Here is a 24,294-nt window from a genome sequence, read left to right on the forward strand (position 1 = left end):
GCAATCACCTTCTGGCCCGATGGCTACTAAAAGCCATCACACTTCGCCCAGTTCTCATTCTCGTTTGTCTCTTCAACCGCTCAAGACACAAAAAAATCCACAGCAATAGGCAAGTATCAATATGACTCCAAAGAAAAATGAAGCCAAACAGAAATGGGGTGTAAAGTGTTAAAGCAGTAAAAGACCAATGTCTCACAAAAGCCGATACACAGTCTCCTGAGTCATCCCCTGAACGTGAAAGTCGAGAGGATGAGTGTCATAATTTATTCCCTGCACCTTCTGACAACTCTGTCTTCAAGTCCGAGGATGAAGGAGGGCAGAGTCAGAAACCAAAAGGCATAAATTTGGCTAAACCTTGTGCCCAGATCTTGAACCTGTACGACAACAGCATGTATTTATACCCTAACTTGTGTAATTGTACTGCAGACGGGATCGACGTTGTAGGAACTGTGAATAAAATACTAAACGTACTAAAAACGTAAGTACATTGTCAGTCCATCTAACTGTAGGATGGAATGATCACCTGAAATTTTTGAGTAGGCTCAAAGTTCTGGAGCACCATTCCCGTTCAACCCCGTACGAGCCAGTCCATAAAGTTCTTAGACAGACTGTAGAATGTCGCTACTACGTCTATTCCATTGCCACACAGTTTAAGCCCGTTCGGCTACATTTTTTTTAGAACGTACTGTAAACGAGTTTGGTGTGATAGGGGTTTAACAGAAACAAGTACTGCTGATAAATACTACTAACCAATTAGTATAATTTAGCTATAAATACATTGTTATAGAAAAAATCAACATGAAATAATAACTTAAGAAATAGCATGATTTTAAATAATAGACTTAAGTTTTTTCTTGAAATTTGGGCATGTTTTTTTAGCACAGGTTTGAATGTACATGGGTTTTCTTGTATATATTTCTTGCATATTTCTTCCTTTATTTCAGGAGAGTATCTGATTAATTTTTTGGCACTGTGCCACAGAAAAGAGACATTAGACCAGCTGATTGGAGGATTTGGCTCAGAAATGAGAGAAAGTGGTAAGATTCTGTTTGATCATTATTATTATTATTATTATTATACCAGATTTGTTGAGCGCCCTTTTCATATGGAATATACGTTCAAAGGCACTTTACAATTAAACATGTGACACATCGCAGATATGTAGGAAAATAACAAAACATGACATATGCAATCACAAAACTGAAACTGAACAATTTGATTAAACGCCTTTTTTATCATGAGTTAAACATGTTTTGTAATCTAGACAAACATTATGGTAGTTGTCCCATATAAACAATCTCCGAGAGCCAGATATTTCCATTTACACCTTCAACCAGTGATAGATTTTTTTTCTTGTATTACTCTTCAACTGGTAGAAAAAATGAAATAAAGTGAATGCTTTTCATTTAAGCTCTATTTTATTATAATAGCCTATGAATTTAAGCATTCATCTATAAATGCCAGTAAGTTAGTCATCTTAACTTGCTAGGGTGTAACATGAGTCTTCTAGCATCGACAAAAAAGGGAAAATCCTTAAGATACCTTTCCTTTACTTTTGTGTCATTTGAAAAAAATGTTCAGTTGACACTTGAGTACATATTTAAGTGTTCATCATGTTTCCCAGTAAAGAAGTGGTATATTTTTTTTCCGGTTTGTCAGTTGATCCATGTGGTTTTTGGGTTACAATCATTAACTGTATAGAATGCTTGGATGTTTTATTGACATAGGTTGTTGATTATAGTCAGTATATGATTCCCAGTGTTTTAGGGTCAATACATCAAAGGTCAAGGGCATAGTGATAGTTTGAAAATGGTTTATAATCAATATCTGGAGAATGCTGGGGATTATGATGCCAAAATTCAAAGGATGCAACCAAGAAGAATAATAGCAGACTTGGTTTGATTGAGTCCGTTTATAAGAGGTAACGAAATGTACAACACCTCTCACGCTCTCTAGCATCGGAAGTTGTGCATCTAGTGTTTTGATTTGGATCAGTTATTAAGACCAGAGCTATAGCCCTTTACTGTCAGAAGTATTTATAAAAGGCCAAAAAGTTTGTGCCACACGTATTTCAAAAAGTGTATGTGACCTAGAGTCATGAAACATTACAGGATTGTTATTCAGCTAATATGAAATTATGCATCTGTGTGATTTTGTTTGGGATATCATTCTGCACGACCAAAGTTATGGCCTTTGACTACTGTAAAAGCAGAAATATTTGTGAAGGTTTAATTTCCACTAAATTTGTGAGGTCCCGTACCTTGGGAACTTTAATCCTCATGTGAATATCAAGCATTAATGTAATGCAAATCAAGAAAATCTTGTCATCATACAAACCTTCCTCAACATAGCAAATTAAAGCAGTCATATTTAGGAACTTTGGTTATGTTCTGTGTTTCCCATATAGTATAATTAAAAAAGAATAAAACAAACTGCAATTTTGACCCCACTAAAATATGAACAGTAAGTCAAAAATATGCATTAAGGGCCCAAAAGTTTGTGTCACAAATACAACAAAATGTAATAAAAATCTCAAAAATGTATTTTAATTAGAGTGATTGAAAATCGGAATGTTGTTCAGCTGGTGAAGTTGTCCACTTGGACAGGGCCCACTCTGCCATTAGCCATTGTAGCCAATAGCTAATAAAATGCCAATTTCGGCGACAAATTTGATGGTCCATTTTGCAATTTTAAACATATTTTTGTATGGTTTTAGCAGCTTTTTGGTTGCGGGTTTATCCCGCTACCAAAGTTAAGTGTATTTCTGACAATCATGTAGTATCTTTATTTGATTCCAAATCACATCCAAAGGAAGGATGTTCATGTGCTACACAAAGTAGTACCATTCATGGACAATGCGGATGAATTATCAATGATCAAGTAGTTCTTATTCATCCTCTATCCATTCACACTGGCCATTTAGATTATATAAGATCTGTCAATGATTAGGTATTCCAGCCCATGGTGTAACTTACATCTCTGATTCTTTACTGTGAGATCATTAAAATTCGCTGGCGCAGTCTTAAATTCGCGCATCGGTCCTAAAACAATACGCGAAAATTCGTCCTACGCGAATAAAAATGATTTCACAGTATTTGGCTACAGCAAGTTATTGGCCAGGACGGGCCCTTCTTGCGGTTTCATTTGGAATGTAATTCACACCTTACCCCTCCCACTCTCCCCTCCCTGAAAAATGCACTGATTTTTTTTTTACTTCAGTATCTTCTTGATGATGTGTGTAGTATCTTTACCCTCCTAGCGTTACTCACTCCCATTCCCAAGGTAATATGAAAGTTTAACTTGTCATAAAGTGACATATTAGTATACAGTGACAGGAAGTGAGAGCACCAGAGTCCTATAGACCCATATCTAGTCATACCTTTTATTCCTCTGGCAACTCATGTTATCTTGTAACTATTAACGTGGTATCTCTGAGAGACCATCATAGAATATGCAATCAGTTTTTGTATATATTTTAGATTCTGCGGGAGAAATAAGCAATGCTCTTCAGAAGTTGACCGAGCCATCAGTTGGATACAACATTCCTTCATTAACATCATATGTCTCACAACCACAGAAACAGGCAACCAAAACCAGGGATGCTCCCATACAGGGGGAACTTCTGGACCAAATTCTGCAAGTAAGTACTGGAACATTCCTTCATTAGTGTAGTATCTCTCACAACACCAGCGATATTCCAGTAGTTACTAGTCGAACTCTCGGTTCAATACAAGTCAGGAAGGAACATCCCATCATTAATGCCATTTGTATCACTACCCCAGAAACAAACTAGCAAGATCAAGGACGTTCCTATGTGATACTTCTGGACCAAATTGTACAAGTAAATAATGGAACATTCCTTAATTTATTCCATATGTATCACAAACAAGCAAGGTCAGAGATGCTTCAAAAAAAGAAAAATTGTGCAAGTGAGTGGACTACTGAACATTCTTTGATTATGCCACAACCCCAGGCCAGCATGAGCTAGGATGTGCTAGTAAAGATGTACTCTAGGAAGGGATGCTTTTAGTCCCACTGTATGGTTATAAAGGTCATATATAGGCACTATGTAGGTAATAAGTATGTAATTCACCATAGCATACAACTAAGGTAGGAGTAGCATGCCCATATACATGGGAACTGGTGGGCTGAGATCACAGCATAGAAAACTATTTGATATAAATGTAACCCTGTATATCCATGTTTGTTATAAAACAAAGGTTACTGTGTGTATTTTCAGTTCCTGTTCCCTGATGCAGCCAAACCAATGTCTGTAGACAAGTCAGATAGTGCGGAGACAAACACAACTCTGCAGACCTCTCAAACTGTCAGGGTAATTCATCTATGTGAATTGTGCATGCTGATGTCTTATCAAGGATGTACAAGTTTACGCAATTTTAACTTATCAATAATTAAATGAAATTACTATAGGCTAACTGTACAGTGATTGCTGCAGAATGAAAGCAAACCATAATATATGCACATCAATTATAAACACTGTTTCTAAGTTAAGTAAAGTATGGCTTTCATCTTTGCTTTATTTTCAAAGTGGCATTGAAGACATTTTTAATGCAGATATTGCCAGTTCATTTCCTTCAGTTTATATCATTTATAAAAGAAAGATCAAAGCTAATATACATCTGGCATAAATCCATTTATGCATATATCTTTTCAAAGCCTGACCTTAGTTTTTTTGTTTTTTTTGAGCCATAGAATTAACTTTCAGCCCATACAGTAATAAAGAATGCAGTATCAGCTTCACATGATAATATACCCCTTATGACCTTTCAGCCAAAGCATCTGTACTTTGTGATACTGTAAAATCATTTAATTTTGTGGGCATTAAATTTCATGGTTTTGGTCAAGACGGCAATTTCATGGGGATATGAATTTGTGGATTTCAACTTTTGAACATAAAATGAATTGGAATTTTATTTGTTTGTTGGAATTAACTTTCGTGGATTGACTCAACCACGAAATCCACGAAAATTAGTCCCCAAAGAATATTAATGATTTCACAGTAAGTGACTCTATCTATGTTAATGCCTTGACATCCAAACATTATAGCATAATATTAGTTAACTTAATTTCACTGAAACTGTGATCCATTCACCACAGTTTCCAAACAAAATGCTCTTCAGTAAATATGGAAATTAGCTTTGTTGGAAAGGTGATTGTAAAGCCAATTATTGTCTTCAAATTTGTTTAAAAATAGGAAGAGAACGATGTAAAGTATTAAGTTCCATAAAACTCGGACTTCTTGAAGTCTCTTTGGGATTACCAAAATGCCTGAGTTATCACATTTTGACTGATCCAAACATAGAAAGTATAAGGAAAATCGTTTTGTAGCATATAAATTGCTTGAATCAGCGTTGGTGCTGTACCTGTTGATGTTTTATTGATCATCTTTCACTATACTATGTCAAATGATAACTCGTCAAGTTCAGTTTGAGTACAAAGTTGAACAAGCCCTGATAAATATTTACTGGTAAGGTAATTTTCCTCATTGTTTTTACAGGAACTCCCCAAACAGTTAAAGTCAGCACCAGTAGATGGACTGTTACACAAGCTGTCTATATGTCTGTGTGTGTTGAATCACAACCGTGGTGGTCTGTTTGCTGTAGCCCAGATATGGCAAGAGTTTGTACTAGAGATGAGATACAGATGGGAACATAACTACTTTATAGAAGGGTACATTGTATTTGTTTTACTTATTTACTAAGTTAAGCACACACTATAAGCTCTGTGGGAGAAGCACCTTGTATCAGGAGGTCACAAGTTTGACCCCTGAGCTTTGAGAAGATGTACATTACCATTTGAAAAGAGACTGTTATATCTGGATTTATTTTTCCTACCAATATGGGGTGTTAGTCAGTTTACTCGCAGAGAACAAGGTAGTCGTGGTGCAGACACCAGTGTCAATAGTTAGGTAAACTGCCTGCTGTTATATAACTAAAACACTGTATAAAACAGGCTGTTATACCAATATAAAAATACTGATATGACTTGCAAGGCTATTTTACAAAATGGATTGCATAGTGTTGGTGCTAGTTCATTCTCTGCCTCTGTTTCTTTTGTTTTCCAGTGAGTATTACATGTATTTAGGAGCACTTGGTTAATTAGCTGACTGCCAATAATATCTATAAATCAATTTCATAAATGAATCTCAAATGCTACTGTTGAAAAATAACAGTGTTATACTTAATCTAAGCATCAGAAACACAAACCACTTTTAGAAAATATTTATACATTGTAAGATTTATTTGCTTTGTCACTGTTACAGGTTTCTTGTGTAATTATTTTGTTGCTTGGATACTGTGAAATTATTTAATTTCGTGGGCATAGATTTTCATGGTTTTGGACAAAACGGCAATTCGTGGGGATATGAATTTGTGGATTTCAACTTTTGAACATAAAATATATGGGAATTTTACTTGTTTGTTGGGATGAAATTTCGTGGATTGACTCAACCACGAAATCCACGAAAATTAGTCCCCCACGAATATTAATGATTTCACAGTATTTGTTTCATAAAAAATGCAATAGCCTTTTTATTACAGGTTAGAAAAGGGACCTCCAAATTTAGGATCTTGTTTACTCCATCAAAAATTACAGGTAAAAAAATATTTTCTTGAGTTTCCACTCCCTTGTTTAAAATATATTATTATGCAACATATTACCTAAAAAGCCATTTTAGCATATATTGATAATGCTGAATGTATGATGAGGCAGATGGGCTACTTAAGTATCGACAAATTTAAAATATATAAGATGTTCTATGGAACTATGTTACAGTTTACTGTGATATGATTCTCAAAAAGATTGTTAAATTAGTATGAAAGTCTCTATTTTCAACAGTGCCAGGTTTACTTTTAAATAAATATAAACATTATTCATATATTCTGTTTCAGATGTTAAATTGCTGTATAGAACATAAGAAAAAAAGGGAACAACTTCATAAAGGTTATACAGGGGAACTTGACTCACCTCCAAATTCCCCGTACAGGGGCCCATCAACTTCACAGGTGTCAAGGTCAATGTCTCAAGAGGATGCTTTCAATATCCAATCAGATAACAGTGCTGGACAGAATGATTGTGACATGAATCAGGCTGGGGCATCTGGACACCAGTCAAGTGACAGTGCAGAAAAATCGAGAAAACCAAGTGCAATAAAAAGTTTAAATAAGACTGGTTCCCAAAGACTTGCAAGTTCAGGAGAGTCTAGTGATGAAGATGAATTCTTTGAGTGTAATGATGATGAGAATAACCAGTCTGGTGAAAAAGATGAAGATACTTCAGCAGAGAACCAGACTACAGAAACTGGTAATGAAAGCCAGTCTGTTGATAATGATGATAACCAGACTGAAACTGAAATGGAATGTGAACCAGTCAATACTTCACAGACTAGTTCTCTAAATACATCATTGACTGAGTCTCAAATAAGAGAAATGACTGGTTCTGAGCAAAGACAAAGTGTTAGCAATGTTTCTGTAGTAAGTGACTCAGCATTTAAGGAGAGCTATTCCTATAAACCAGAAGGAAGGCTGGCACCTTTCCAAGAGTTAAAGTTGGTAAATTGTGAAGAAAAAATGTACATACCAATAACACAGGAGCCAGCTCCAATGACCGAAGATATGTTGGAAGAACATGCTGAAGTTCTTGCAAAGTTAGTATTTCAGTTGATTTCAGAATATTAAATCTTACTTTTGTTAAAAATATTTTCTGTTTTCTGTTAATTTTTGAAATTCTAGCTCAATGTAAGTGGTTAATAATACCAAATTTTGATCATTTGTCAGGAGAAGTAGGATAAAAGGATAGAGTCATGTTTGTAATGGCCCTGGTGTGGAAGATTCTTGAGGCATATAGTGTACTACCAGTCTGTCAGTCATTTTGTCCATCAATCACACTTCTTGTGGAATCAGTGCCACTTATATTTTGCATCCAGTTCAAATGAAATTTGTTATACACCATCATCTTGAAGTGGACATATGCATGGTATCAGAACTTTCATGTCAGGTTAAGTTTTTCGTACCAGTCCACATTTTGACAAAGTCTTTTGAGATAAAGCTTTGAAACTTTCAACACTTGTTTACCATCACCATGGCCAGTTATAGGCAGGAGCACATAACTCCATCAAGGATTTTGGCTGAATTACGGCCCCTTTTGACTTAGAAATCATGGTTAAGTTTTTCGTACCAGTTCCTATTTTGACAAAGTCATTTGAGGTAAAGCTTTGAAACTTTCAACACTTGTTTACCATCACCATGGCCAGTTATAGGCAAGAGTACATAACTCCATCAAGGATTTTGGCTGAATTATGGCCCTTTTCAACTTAGAAATCTTGGTTAAGTTTTTCATACCAGTTCATATTTTGACAAAGTCTTTTGAGATAAAGCTTTGAAACTTTCAGCACCTGTTTACCATCACCATATCCAGTTATAGGCAAGAGTACATAACTCCGTCAAGGATTTTGGCTGAATAATGGCCCCTTTTGACTTAGAAATCTTGGTTAAGTTTTTCGTACCAGTTCATATTTTGTGTAAAGTGTTTGACATATGGCTTTGAAACTTTTATCACTTGTTCAGTATAATAGTCTCTATCTGTAGGAAAGAGTACATAACTCTGTCATCTATTTTGGCTGAATTATAGCCCTTATAAGACTTGGAAATTTGTTCCGTTTTCATACAAGTCCACGTTTTGTCAAACTATTTGACATATTGCTTTTAAACTTTGAACACTTGTTTATCATCATGATTGCCATCTGTAGGCAAGAGTACATAACTCTGACAACTATTTTGGCTGAAATACGGCCCTTTTTAGCTCATCTGATTTTTTGAAAAAAAATGATGAGTTATTGTCATCACTTGAGCGGTTGTCGGCGTCGGCGTCTGCGTCGGCGTTGCCTGGTTAAGTTTTATGTTTAGGTCAGCTTTTCTCCTAAACTATCAAAGCTATTGCTTTGAAACTTGGAAGACTTGTTCACCATCATAAGCTGACCCTGTATAGCAAGAAACATAACTCCATCTTGCTTTTTGCAAGATTTATGGCCCCTTTTGTACTTAGAAAATATCAGATTTCTTGGTTAAGTTTTATGTTTAGGTCAACTTTTCTCCTAAACTATCAAAGCTATTGCTTTGAAACTTGGAATACTTGTTCACCATCATAAGCAGACCCTGTACATCAAGAAACATAACTCCATCTTGCTTTTTGCAAGAATTATTGCCCCTTTTGGACTTAGAAAATCAGTTTTCTTGGTTAAGTTTTATGTTTAAGTCAGCTTTTATCCTAAACTATCAAAGCTATTGCTTTAAAACTTGCAACACTTGTTCACCATCATAAGCTGACCCTGTACAGCAAGAAACATAACTCCATCCTGCTTTTTGCAAGATTTATGGCCCCTTTTGGACTTAGAAAATATCAGATTTCTTGGTTAAGTTTTATGTTTAGGTCAACTTTTTCTCTTAAACTATCAAAGCTATTGCTTTGAAACTTGCAACACTTGTTCACCATCATAAGCTGACCCTGTACAGCAAGGAACATAACTCCATCCTGCTTTTTGCAATAATTATTGCCCCTTTTGGACTTAGAAAATCATTTTCTTGGTTGAGTATTATGTTTAAGGCAACTTTTCTCATAAACTATCAAAGCTATTGCTTTAAAACTTGCAACAGTTTTTCACAATCATAAGTGGACACTGTACATCAAGAAACATAACTCTATCCTGCTTTTTGCAAGAATGATGGCCCTTTTTAGACTTAGAAAATCATGGGTAGGACAATATTTCTATTATACAAAAAAAATCAGATGAGCGTCAGCACCCGCAAGGCGGTGCTCTTGTTGGACTTTGAAATTGGTTCACACATTGCCATTTAGTGCAAGACTTATCGAAATCCACAAATACAGGAACATTTTTTGTATAATCTATTTTTTTCTTTGTCTGAATATCTGTGGTAATATTTTGACACCATTCTTCAATTAATTCTTCAAATAGTCGAGCGCGCTCTGGTTTAAGTTGTTCCACTTTTTCTGGACTTAGCAATATAACAACTGCATCTGAATTTTGTGTACTCAACATCCAAGAGTTCCAACCCAGTCTGAATGAAACTTGATATAGTACATCAACAGGAAGTGGACAGGCACATATTGTTGGAACTTTTATATCTGATGATTGTTTTATTAGTTATGCCCCTTTTTGGATTAAACCATGCTACAACTACTATAACATATGTACCATGTGTACTCAACACCTCCTACAGTTTCCATCCGGCTCAAATGAAATTTGGTAAACGTCATCAACACGAAGTAGACATTTGCATATTATTTGGAACTTTCATGTCAGACTTTTTTGAATGATTTAATTTTATTCTAACTACATTTGTGAGGGAAATACGTATGCATGCTTGACAGTATTCTTGTTTTAATACTGGTATTTTATTTTGATGTAATAAATATGTATGTGATAATTTAAGAAAGTTTTATCAGTTTTAATAATGATATGCATGACAAGATATTTTAACACACTGTTATAGACTTGGGACATCTGCAGAAGGAGCAGAGTTGAGGGCCAGGATGCAGAGTGCTTGTCTCTTGTCAGATATGGAGTCATTTAAGGTACAGACATTTTGTTATTTTTATATAACAGTTTCCAGCCTATACACAGCAAGATTATATTTAAATCTTAGCAGTATCCATTTATTGTTTCCTTACTGTACCTATAGTTGGAAAAAATCATGTACCCCACTATAAATTTATTTACATTGGAACACCAATTGCTCAAAGTGGCAAGGGAATGAGTTCAAATGCTTGAGCAATTTCAAACATAAAAAAATATAAGGAAAATTCTTTAGGATTACATGAATTGCTTGAGTCAGTTAGGAGCCGTCAGTGCTTGGGGTCAGCCTAGGAGCCGTCAGTGCTTGAGTCAGCCTAGGAGCGTCGGTGCCTGATTGGTCGCACGGTTAGTCAATACATTCAACCCGCATGCTTTTAATGATGAAGATGGGGGTTTGGGAAATTCTTAGGTGAGGTGGTTTATTCTATGTAATGATTGACTGAAGACGTTGCCAAAATTTATTTGCCTACCATTACTAAATGTAGGGAAGTTCATTCAGAAAAATATTTGTTAGCTTTGTGATCACTCTAAGTAATTTGAATTACTGTTCAAAATGGCCGTTAACCTAACAAACTAAACAGCACTGTTGACTGATTCTTTTTAAATGTTTTTGTTATTTGTTTTAAAATGTCAGCTAATCCTGGTTGGTGCCCTTTGGGAAGACTTTGTAAGTGGTATTCTCCCGAGATTGGATTGAAGAAACTGTTGAAGATGAAAAATGGAGATGTTAAGTAGAAGGTTTATGTGATAAATCAACATCGATTTATACCAAGGCTTGGAGTTTTTAGCTCACCTGTCAAAAATGTGACAAGGTGAGCTTTTGTGATCGAGCAGGTCCGTCGTCCCTTGTCCGTGAGTGCGTAAACTTTTTTCTTTGTGACCAATTGAGGTCACATTTTTCATGGGGTTTAATGAAATTGGTCAGAATTTTTCACCTTGATGATATCTAGGTCAAGTTCGGGAAAATGGGTCACGTGCCTTCAAAAAACTAGGTCAGTAGGTCTAAAAATAGAAAAACCTTGTGACCTCTCTAGAGGCCATGTATTTCCAAAGATCTTCATGAAAATTGGTCAGAATGTTCACACTTGATGATATCTAGGTCAAGTTTAAAACAGGGTCATGTGCCTTCAAAACTATGTCAGTAGGTCAAGTAATAGAAAAACTTGTGACCTCTCTAGAGGCCATATTTTTCAAGGATCTGTATGAAGGTTGGTCTGAATGTTCATCTTGATGATATCTAGGTCAGGTTTGAAACTGGGTCACGTGCGGTCAAAAACTAGGTCAGTAGTCTAAAAAACAGAAAAACCTTGTGACTCTCTAGAGGCCATACTTGGTGAATGGATCTTCATAAAATTGATCAGTGTGTTCACCTTGATGATATTTAGGTCAAGTTCGAAAGTGGGTCACACGCCATCAGTAACTAGGTCAGTAGGTTAAATAATAAAAAAAGCTTTGTGACCTCTCTAGAGGCCATATTTTTTCATTTGATCTGTATGAAAGTTGGTCTGAATGTTCATCTTGATGATATCTAGGTCAAGTTCGAAACTGTGTCAGCTGTGGTCAAAAACTAGGTCAGTAGTTCTAAAAATAGAAAAACCTTGTGACCTCTCTAGAGGCCATACTTTCGAATGGATCTTCATGAAAATTGGTCAGAATGTTCATCTTAATGATATCTAGGTCAAGTTTGAAACTGGGTCATATGCAGTCAATAACTAGGTCAGTAGGTTAAATAATAAAATAACCTTGTGACCTGTCTAGAGGCCATATTTTTCAAGGGATCTGTATAAAAATTCGTCTGAATGTTCATCTTGGTGATATCTAGATTAAGTTCGAAACTGGGTCAGCTGTGGTCAAATACTAAGTCAGTAGGTCTAAAAATAGAAAAACCTTGTGACCTCTCCAGAGGCCATACTTTTGAATGGATCTTCATGAAAATTGGTCAGAATGTTCACCTTGATGATATCTAGGTCAAGTTCGAAACTGGGTCACGTGCCTTCAATAACTAGGACAGTAGGTCAAATAATAAAAAAACCTTGTGACCTCTCTAGAGGCAATATTTTTCAATGGATCTTCATGAAAATTGGTCAGAAGTTTTATCTTGATGACATCTATGTCAATTTCAAAACTGGGTCACATGAGCTCAAAAACTAGTTCACTATGTCAAATAAAAGAAAAAACGATGTCATACTCAGTTCAAAACTGGTTCATGTGGGGACAGGTGAGCGATTCAGGACCATCATGGTCCTCTTGTTATTACTGTGATATTTTATTTTTATGCAAATTAGATGTGTTCTCTCTGGCAGTGTTTTTTTTATAAATATATGCTTTTTATTAAAAACACGTAATTCATATTTTTCAGGAATGGTGTAGCCATCGTAAGATCTGGTGTTCACAAGGGAAAGACATTTTAATTTACATTTAAAACAAAGAAAATTTCTTTTTCTTTCATGTCTTTTCTATAGTTTTGATATAATTTACCCTTTTTCCTTTTTGGGGGGTTTGAACAAATGCAAATTATATTTGCTATTTTCTTTGCGAAATAGTCATTATTTCAATAATTCTTAGACAAACATGTAATAAGCCCTGACAATTCAATTTTCTTCTAGGTCATTTAAGTCAGAGAATGCAGATACCAAGAAACATGTGGGTTGAAGTTTGGCAAACTGCCAGACCAGTCCGAGCTAGAAGACAGATGAGACAAAGGAAGCTGAGAAGGTCACTTTTCTTTTGGTTTTCATCATTTTATTGTAGTTTTAGTGTCATACATTTAAGTCAAACTCTTTAGAATTTCTTTTATGATTACTACCTAAAATATTAAAGAACTTTGATGTTAACTGAAAGCTACAGTCTATCTTGGCTGGTTATGTCTATACGAAATGTCCCAGAAGACTTTTCCAAGAAAATTAAAAATTTGGAATCCAGTGGGCATAAATTAGATACAGGTTTTTTGTAAAAGGTTTTTGTTTGTGGAAAGTCTACCTCACTCCCACATCTCTGTTCTTGACCTCACAATGTTTTCGATTCTAAATTGAGTCACCATACATTGTATGTTACCTGCTCTGTATTTCAGGTTCTTCATTTCCTGTCAGCACTGAAGCCAGCAGATGTTGTGGTTCATTTAATGCCTATGTTAATACATGCTGCCCTTCTTAAAGCCATGGAAAATGGTAACAACTTGTTCATTAACACAATTTATCATCTTTGTCTATCTTTAATAAATTGAGTTTTACCCAGGAACAGATGTCTAATGTTTTGATGCCCAGCAGTCACTGCTTGGAGAATAGAATAGGAAATAACTTTATTTGGTTGATAAATTTCCTTCATGTTATTGCTTGTATTCTGTTTCAGTTGAAAATTTGAAAAATCTGTAAATGTTACATTGAGAAATTTTCTACAGTGTTTTATTAGAATCTGAAAATTTTAGCTGCTGGGAAAAAAATTGCTTTTGTATTTTAAAGACATACATTGTATGATTTAATGTCTACACTTAAATCTTCAATATAATTTCTCTTAGCAACACATGCAAAGAGAAAATGGCCTTCTACAAATACAATATATTTTCCTTCTACAGTGAAACATCACTTGCTTGAGCATGGACCTCAGTGGTTTTCCATAGATTATCAATATTTGGATTACTCAAAACCTTGAATAACTTAAAGGTTTTGCTCATTTCCTTTTGACCTTGGGCAATTGATGCATTAATTAAGAAATGATGTGTAGACAAATCGTGTTTTAACGTTATTAATATATGAAAAATAGGTTATACGTCCACGGAATAAATTCAGGAGGGTGTAGACTGCGGGAAATTTTCTGGTGACATTTTGAGTGTTTTAATCGAAGTAAACGACAATTTTGCAATACATTATTATGATTCCAATATGCTTTTAATCTGAAACAGATGATAAAGTATAGTAGCGCTCTTTCTTGGTTGCAATAAAATCATTGACTTCATTGCCCATTAATGTGATGGGTTTCTTTTAGTGAAGAATGTTTTAACAGAGACAGACATATTAGAATGCATTTTGGAGGAAAAGCTCTGTACAACAAATATGTTTTAGATACAGTGGTGTACATTCTTAGGAGGTTGAAGTATATCAGTTATGTTATACAGATATTTTTATGCCCCCGAAGGGAGGCATATTCGTTAGTTCGTTCGTCACAACGTTAACTTTTTACATGAAGGCACTTTACACGTGAACCACTGCAGCCAGGACCTTCAAACTTCACATGCTGATAGTACTTATTGAGTCACCACCCCTACTGACTTTGGGGTCACCAGGTCAAAGTCAAGGTCACAGGGACCAATGTTAACTTTTTGCATGAAGGCACTTTACTCATGAACCACTGCAGCCAGGACCTTCAAACTTCACATGCTGATAGTACTTATTGAGTCACCACCCCTACTGACTTTGGGGTCACCAGGTCAAAGTCAAGGTCACAGGGACCAATGTTAACTTTTTGCATGAAGGCACTTTACTCGCGAACCACTGCACCCAGGACCTTCAAACTTCACTTGCTGATAGTACTTATGAGTACACCATCCTTACTGACATTGGGGTCACCAGGTCAAAGGTCAAGGTCTCAGGGGCCAACGTTAACTTTTGCATGAAGGCACTTTACTCGCGAGCCACTGCACCCAGGACCTTCAAACTTCACTTGCTGATAGTAATTATTGAGTACTCCACCCCTACTGACTTTGGGGTTACCAGGTCAAAGGTCAAGGTCACAGGAGCCAACTTACTTTTTGCATGAAGGCACTTTACTCGTGAACCACTGCACCCAGGACCTTCAAACTTCACATGCTGATAGTACTTATTGAGTACACCACCACTACTGACTTTAGGGTCACCAGGTCAAAGGTCACGGTCACAGGGGCCAACGTTAACTTTTTGCCTGAAGGCACTTTACTCGCAAACCACTTCACCCAGGAATTTCAAACTTCACATGCTGATAGTACTTATTGAGTAGACCACCCCTACTGACTTTGGGGTCACCAGGTCAAAGGTCAAGGTGCTGCAGGGGCATTTGTCACCATTAGTGACAGCACTTGTTTATTCTAGTTTAGATAACTTTCAAAGGTTATTTCCAAGTTTGGAAAGATATAATTGGTACATGTATATTGCATGTATTTTTTCCAGATGACCCTAAGATACCTGTATTGAAACAGGTGATAGAACAGGCATGTCTGAAAGCTTCTCAAGTGACCAGGTCACCACAACAAGATGCTAAAAGATATGAGGTAAGACATTAACTATATTAGGTACATTAAACGTTTTGAAAATTAGATATAAGTGTAGTATTCCTTTTTATGCCAGATTTTAACATTTTTATTTTCAACTTTACTGTGAAATCATTAATGTTCGTGGGGGGACTAATTTTCGTGGATTTCGTGGTTGAGTCAATCCATGAAATTTAATCTCAACGAACAAGTAAAATTCCAATTAATTTTATGTTCAAAAGTTGAAATCCACGAATTCAAACCCCCACGAAATTGCCGTTTTGACCAAAACCACGAAATTTCATGCCCACGAAATTAAATGATTTCACAGTAATTTAGTTTATTTCTATATTGATTCTTTGTCACTGATTGAGATAATATCAGTTCAAAAGGAGCTATTAAATATATAGCAACAATGCTGACTGTTTTAGAAGGTTCAAATATATATATATATATTAAGATATGTTCTTTTATAAATACATGTAAACCAGTATGGACAATATATTGTCTGGCAAATGATTTCAAAGAAATAGTTGTTTTGAAGTGTCAATATTATTTTCAAACATTTGGCTTTACATGGTCAATATATACTTATGAAACCTGAATCTGTAGATGTACATGTAGTAATCAACTGGATTAAATTTTTTGGACAATTGTTATGAGACATTTTTTATTGATAATGTATAAGGATTTCACATTTTGCCGATGTAAATATAGCTTAACATACACATGGCTTTCCATAAGAGGTTTAGAATGCTGAATTCAGAGAAAACATCATAGCTCCACTACCTTAAACCTGTCCTTGCTTTTTCAGGAATTAATCAGAATAATAATGCAGGCAGAAATCATCATAGCACGAAATCTCTCGCTGCAGTCCAAGTTTACATTTGATCTGCTTGAGAGGCCTGATGCCAGACAGGAGCTTGAACATTTTGTGGCGACAATTCTACAGAACTCTGAGGTTCCGGTGAGAGGCGGGCCAATGGGTCCAGCAGGGAACGTCATCAGTAAATTGTTCCAGGCTGCACAGAGGGTAATACAGTTGTAATGGAGTTGTTAAGATTTAACATGTTATAATTTTAGAAGTACTTGTATATGTTGCCTGCACATTAAAATCTAAAAATGTACTCGACTTTTTAAATACAAGTTAAATGGAGGTAATTACAAAATCTTACAAAAAGTAATAAAATATACATTTCAAGTATGGATCTAACTACTAAATGGGTATTTTTGTTCCTTAAATAAATCTCTAACAATCTACTGAGTACATTTTTAGATTTTAATGTAATTTCTAGTTTTTTGTCGAGCCCACTTGCGGTGAGCTCGACTTAGTCGTCACTTTTGGCAGTTAGGTGTATGTGAGGAGTGAGTCCATCCATGGGCCTATGGGCATGCGGATGTCTGATTTTGTCTAGACCATATCTTTGACATGCATGGAGTAATTTTGTTTATATTTGGCTTGAATGTTAACCTCATGAGGTGTCATAGGCAGATTTAATGTTCCTATCTCAAAGGTCAAGATCACAGTTGGAGGTCAAAGGTCAAATTGAAGAATGAGTTTTTCCAGAGCATTTCTTCTTGATGCATGGTGGGGTTTTGATGTAACTTGGCTTGAATATGCACCATTATGAGACAGTGTCATGCGCAAGGTCTAAGGTCAAGGTCACACATAGAGGTCGAATGTCAGATACAAGAATGACTTTGTCCGAAGCATTTCTTTTTCATGCATGGAGGGATTTAAATATAACTTGGCACAGCTTCTCACCATCATGAGACAAGAGTGTCATGCGCAAAAACCTAGAATTACTTCCCTTTGTTGTTACTATAAAAGGCTTATATTGTAACTTTTATAACTGGTTGTAGGGAAAAATCAAGACCACTTTTCTGTAGTGCAACCTTGTAAATGGAGAGCTAGCCTACTCACCCTTACGTCGGCGTCTTTCTGTATTCCTACCTTGGTTTATAAAGTTTTTTTTACACTTTATCTTTTTAGCTCACCTGTCACAAAGTGACAAGGTGAGCTTTTGTGATCGCGTGGCGTCCGTCGTCAGTGCGTGCGTCCGTAAACTTTTGCTTGTGACCACTCTAGAGGTCACATTTTTCATGGGATCTTTATGAAAGTTGGTCAGAATGTTCATCTTGATGAGATCTAGGTCAAGTTCGAAACTGGGTCACGTGCCTTCAAAAACTAGGTCAGTAGGTCAAATAATAGAAAAACCTTGTGACCTCTCTAGAGGCCATATTTTTCATGGGATCTGAATGAAAATTGGTCTGAACGTTCATCTTGATGATATCTAGGTCAGGTTTGAAATTGGGTCAACTGCGGTCAAAAACTAGGTCAGTAGGTCTAAAAATAGGAAAACCTTGAGACCTCTCTAGAGGCCATACTTTTCAATGGATCTTCATGAAAATTGGTCAAAATCTTCACCTTGATGATATCTAGGTCAAATTCGACACTGGGTCACATGCCGTCAAAAACTAGGTCAGTAGGTCAAATAATTAAAAAAACCTCTCTATAGACCAAATTTTCATGGGATCTGTACGAAAGTTGGTCTTAATATTCATCTTGATGATATCTAGGCCAAGTTTGCAACTGGGTCAACTGCGGTCAAAAACTAGGTCAGTAGATCTAAAAATAGAAAAACCTTTTGACCACTCTAGAGGCCGTATTTTTCAATGGATCTTCATGAAAATTTGTCTGAATGTTCACCTTGATGATATCTAGATAAAGTTTGAAACTGGGTTGCGTGTGGTCAGAACTAGGTCAGTAGGTATAAAAATAGAAAAACCTTGTGACCTCTCTAGAGGCCATACTCTTCATGAGATCTTCATGAAAATTGGTGAGAATGTTCACCTTGATAATATCTAGGTCAAATTCAAAACTGTGTTATGTGCCTTCAAAAACTAGGTCATTAGGTCAAATAATAGAAAAACCTTGTGACCTCTGTTGAAGCCATATTTTTCAAGGATCTTCATGAAAATTGGTCAGAATGTTCACCTTGATGATATCTAGATCAAATTCGAAACTGGGTCACGTGCCATCAAAAACTAGGTCAGTAGGTCAAATAATAAAAAAACCTTGTGACCTCTCTAGAGGCCATATTTTTCATGGGAACTGTATGAAAGTTGGTCTGAATATTCATCTTGATGATATCTAGGCCAAGTTCGCAACTGGGTCAACTACGGTGAAAAACTAGGTCAGTAGATCTAAAAATAGAAAAACCTTTTGACCACTCTAGAGGCCGTTTTTTTCAATGGATCTTCATGAAAATTTGTCTGAATGTTCACCTTGATGATATCTAGATAAAATTTGAAACTGGGTCACGTGTGGTCAAAACTAGGTCAGTAGGTATAAAAATAGAAAAACCTTGTGACCTCTCTAGAGGCCATACTCTTCATGAGATCTTCATGAAAATTGGTGAGAATGTTCACCTTGATAATATCTAGGTCAAGTTCAAAACTGTGTTATATGCCTTCAAAAACTAAAAAAAAATAGAAAAACCTTGTGATCTCTCTAGAAGCCATATTTTTCAATGGATCTTCATGAAAATTGGGTCATGTGGAGACAGGTGAGCGATTCAGGACCATCATGGTCCTCTTGTTTCTTTTTGTCTCTGTAATTACTTCAAACTTTAAATAATTATTCTTCATCACCGCCAACATAATATGACACAAGGGCCATAACTCTTACACCAATTTTTAATGAATTGTCCCCCTTTTTTCTCTTCAGGTTAAAGTTTTCATGCACTTTCACTCTTTCTTAGTTATTACTAAATGGATTTAATTCAAACTTAAAACAGTTGTTCAACGTCATCACTCACATCACATGACACAAGGGCCATAACTCTTGTACCAATATTTCATGAATTACCCCTCTCCTTCCAACACACACACCTTTTTACTTAGAATTTCAGGTTCAGTTTTGATACACTTCCACTGTATCTCAATTATTACTGAATGGATTTGATTTAAACTTAAAATAGTTGTTCCACTTTATCACCCACATCATATGACACAAGGTGCCAAGCTTTCATGATTTATGCCCCTTTTACATGGAATTGAAGGTTAATTTTGATGCATTTTCACTATATCTTAATTATTATGAAATGAATTTGATTGAACTTGAAATTCCACATCATCACCCGCATGATATGAACAAAGTGCATAACTCTTGCACTGATAATTTATGAATTATGCCCCCTTTTTGCTTAGAATTATGCTTATATACATAGTGTTTTGATAAACTTTATCTTTACCTCTCTTATTACTTAATATTTTTGACACAGACTCAAGCTATTGTGCTATATACTTTCATCCATCATTTGAGTCATTAAACACTCAAGTGACAGCTTTAACGTCCTCAGATATGTCCAGTTTCACTATCCAGCATTGAAATAGTTGAGTGTGCTGTCTCCTGTAATGGCTCTTGTTGCATCCCCAGTCCTTTTGACAGCTGGCGGGCTTGATATGTTGCCTGTGGGCATCTAGCTTATATTTGCATTTGGTAAATACTGGTATTGGGATATTTTAAGTACCTGAAACAATAGCCAAGTTTTAAAACACCATGAAGCTTTGGCATTCATCTATTTTTATGCCACCGGCATCTACTGATGTGGGAGGCATATAGTGATTGTCCTGTCCATCCATCCGTACCAGGTTAACCAAATGGGACCGTTTCGTCTAGCATCAATACCCCTAACTAGAATGACTTGATACTAATGCAGATGTAACCTGTGACCATTCCTCATCTTCAGACATCACCTGACCTCAGTTTGACCTTGACCTTGAACTTGACCTCGTTTTGGACTTAGGTTGCTTTGTATCGACAAGGATGTCACCGGGGGCGTCAAGCATTTATTAAACGCAGCTACTTGTATTTTATCTTAATTGCACAAAAGGGAGGTAATAAATTAATAATAATTTATAAACTTGCATATTTTATGAATTTTGGCAAAATATGAATTTGTCAATGGAAATTTTTTACAAATTTAATATGGAAGTGCTGATATATATCCGTATTATTCCTTAGACAGAAAATGTTTATTAAATTCATATTTTCATTAAAATAAGTTAATAACACTACCAGACTTTAGCAACAGTTCCAGTAAAAAGCTACCATGTTTTTAGAACTCGGTGAACACAGGGTAATTGCTTTGGTAAATTCTGTTTAAATAGTTGATATATTGAGAAAATTTATTTTCCATTTCAGATAAAAAAATATCTTTTCCTTCTGAACCCCAGATCATGCCTTTTTCACCTATAGTTATGCCACTGGTGAAAATTGCATATGCATGGTGTTCACTTGGTGGGAGATATTTATATCTGCACACTGGAACAAACAAAATTTTCTACAATGAGAACACTTGCTGGATCATCTTGGCTTACTTGAGCAATTCATTTAGTCCACTTGCATTTTTTCTCATAGTTTCTATGATTTTACTGCTTGAGCCCCTTTATAACTCTAGTTGTAGCTTCTGTTCTGTCTTAACAGTTAAACACATATATTGACTTCCTGCTGTTTGACTGAGGCCCTATAGGGGTAGTCAAGTTGTGAGGTCACTGTATAGATCTAGGATAACTCGAGCATTTTGCTTGTACCTTTACAACCTGGAGCAATAGGTGTTTTACTTTCTTGTAGACATTTCAAATATACACTCTAGTATCATATTGCTGTTTTATTTCCAGGCGTCCTATATGATACTGGATGAAGAAGACACTGAGACCAAAATGGAAGATGACGATGACGTTAGACTTAATAGTTCTGTTCCGAATTTCCCCAGACCTTCAGCAAGGGAATATATTTTAAGGACATATGTACCGAGGCCAGCTCCATACTCCAAACATTTACCACAAAGGTTGTTTTGTTCTATTGAAGAAGACGAGTTTAGGATTGCTGGTGCATTTTCTAGTGATTCTGTGTTTCAGTGAAGTGTTTCACTCGTGACTTTGTATGTTAATAGCATATGCTACTCTTTTTAAAGTGATAAACTGGTGATGAACTATTTCTGTGAACAGTTTCATCAGGTGATAAACTATTTCACAGATTTCTTAATCGATTCAAAGAAGTATTTAAGTGATGATTTTGTATGTTAGTGAAATGTATTACACTTGCTTTCATTTATTGACTGATTATAAGCTGTTTCACTGTTGACAGGAATGTAGGGAAAATATTTAGTTGTGACTGAATGTTACACTTGTTGTTGTTCATTGATAGGTTGGTATAGTAAACAATTTCAGTGACGTTTATGTGTGTAAGTGAAATATGTCACATTTGCTATTGTTTACATGTATTGAAATAATATACAGGTGATTAACTGTTTCAATGAACTGTTTTTAGCTCACCTGAGCCAAAGGCTCATGGTGAGCTATTGTGACTGCTCAATGTCCGTCGTGCGTCCTGCGTCATCCGTCCGTCAATATTTCCTAAAAAAATCTTCTTTTTGAAAACCACTGGGCAGAATTACACAAAACTTTGCAGGAATGTTCCTTGGGTGGCCCCCTTTCAAAATTGTTCAAAGAATTGAATTCCATGCAGAACTCTGGTTGCCATGGCAACCGAAAGGAAAAAGTTTAAAAATCTTCTTGTCCAAATCCACAGGGCCTAGGGCTTTGATATCTGGTTTGTAGCACCATCTAGTGGTCCTCTACCAAAATTGTTCAAATTATCCCCCTAGGGTCAAATATGGCCCCGCCCTGGGGGTCACATGGTTTATATAGACTTATATTGGGAAAACTTTGAAAATTTTCTTGTACAAAACCACATGGCCTAGTGCTTTGATATTTGGTATGTAGCATCATCTAATGGTCCTCTACCAAGATTGTTCAAATTATCCCCCTAGGGTCAAATATGGCCCCGCCCCGGGGGTCACATGGTTTATATAGAGTTATATAGGGAAAACTTTGAAAATCTTCTTGTACAAAACCACATGACCTAGGGCTTTGATATTTGGTGTGTAACATCATCTAGTGGTCCTCTACCAAGATTGTTCAAATTATCCCCCTAGGGTCAAATATAGCCCCGCCCTGGGGGTCCCAAGTTTTACATAGACTTATATAGGGAAAAAAGTTTAAAAATCTTCTTGTCTGAAACCACAACTCTTAGACCTTTGATATTTGGTTTGTAGCATTGTCTTATGGTCCTCAACCAAAATTGTTCAAATTGTACCCCTGGGGTGAAAAGAGGCCCAGCCTTGGGGGTCCCAAGTTTCATATAGACTTATATAGGAAAATGCTTTAAAAATCTTCTTGTCAGAAGCCATATGGCCTAGGCTTTTGATATTTGGTATGATGCATTGTCTAGTGGTCCTCTATCAAAATTGTTCAGATTATGCCCCTGGGGTTAAAAGAGGCCCCGCCCTGGGGTCACTTAGTTATTATGTGAGTTATATAGGAAAAATATCTAAAAAATCATCTGATCTTATTTCCAAGACTATTTGATTATAATTACCTGATGACCCCAAGTAATATGGTGTCACTTGATTGTGACCTTGACCTACTGACCTACTTTCTTGTTTTTTAAGATACAGCCTTGAAATATTGATGACTTACAAAGTTTTGCACACAAATCTTAAAACTAAATTTTATTGACCATGAATGTGACCCACTGACTTCCCTCTTGTTTGAATTATGCCCCTGGGGTGAAAAGAGGCCCCGCCCCAGGGATCACTTGATATATGAGTTATATAGGAAAAAATACTTAAAAAATTATCAGATCATGTTTCCTGGACTGTTTAATTATAATTACCCAGTGACGCCAAATGATAAGGGTCATCTGACTATGACCTTGACCTACTGACCTACTTTCTTGTTTTTTAAGATACAGCCTTGAAATTTGGATGATATGTACAGTTTTATACACTAATCTTAGAACTGACTTTCAGTGACCATGAATATGACCTACTTACCTACATTCTTGTTTTTGAAGCTTTAGCAAAGAAATTTGTTCAAGTGAGCAACTTAACTCAGGTGAGCGATATAGGGCCATCATGGCCCTCTTGTACTGATGATTCCAAATATTAGAGAAATGTTTCACTTGTGACCCAGTGTCACACTTGCTGTGATGTATTTTTAATTAAATGTTTCAAAGAAGAGTTTTTCTGATGATTCTACATTTATAGTTTATAAGCTTTGTATCGGGAAATATGCATGAGTTCTTCAGTAGAAATATTGCATGACTAGGAGCGCAATATTCTTCTGCTGAAGAACGAGTGCATATTTCCTGATGCAAAGATAATAACCTTTTTATTACATACGCATCTACACATATAAATATAATGTAAATATCATACATTTGTTCAATAGCTTGAGTTGACAAGTTTGAAAATGGATTATCTGGGGTCAAAAACTAGGTCACTAGGTCAAATCAAAGAAAAAACCTTGTGTATGCCATAGAAGCTGTATTTTTCAATTGATCATCATGTCAAATATGGGTTATCTGGGTCAAAAAATAGGTCAGTAGGTCATA

At 35.9% G+C, this 24,294-nt stretch overlaps 1 protein-coding gene across 1 annotated transcript in view; it reads left to right on the forward strand.

The window, feature by feature from the left end:
- The window catches only part of LOC123537786 (rab3 GTPase-activating protein catalytic subunit-like), a 62,015-nt gene extending 38,095 nt beyond the window's left edge, over positions 1–23,920 (forward strand). Inside the window, exons 13-26 of the mRNA XM_053530677.1 lie at positions 945–1,037; positions 3,480–3,640; positions 4,241–4,333; positions 5,519–5,691; positions 6,561–6,615; positions 6,912–7,666; positions 10,530–10,684; positions 11,247–11,343; positions 12,972–12,987; positions 13,298–13,327; positions 13,683–13,779; positions 15,751–15,851; positions 16,645–16,863; positions 21,516–23,920. Coding sequence (XP_053386652.1) covers positions 945–1,037; positions 3,480–3,640; positions 4,241–4,333; positions 5,519–5,691; positions 6,561–6,615; positions 6,912–7,666; positions 10,530–10,684; positions 11,247–11,343; positions 12,972–12,987; positions 13,298–13,327; positions 13,683–13,779; positions 15,751–15,851; positions 16,645–16,863; positions 21,516–21,758 — 2,288 coding nt within the window. The 3' untranslated portion in view covers positions 21,759–23,920. The remainder of the gene's footprint in view (positions 1–944; positions 1,038–3,479; positions 3,641–4,240; positions 4,334–5,518; positions 5,692–6,560; positions 6,616–6,911; positions 7,667–10,529; positions 10,685–11,246; positions 11,344–12,971; positions 12,988–13,297; positions 13,328–13,682; positions 13,780–15,750; positions 15,852–16,644; positions 16,864–21,515) is intronic.
- Positions 23,921–24,294: the final 374 nt, after the last annotated feature.

This window comes from Mercenaria mercenaria, chromosome 18 (assembly GCF_021730395.1).
Source record: "Mercenaria mercenaria strain notata chromosome 18, MADL_Memer_1, whole genome shotgun sequence".
Classification (NCBI taxonomy): domain Eukaryota; kingdom Metazoa; phylum Mollusca; class Bivalvia; order Venerida; family Veneridae; genus Mercenaria; species Mercenaria mercenaria.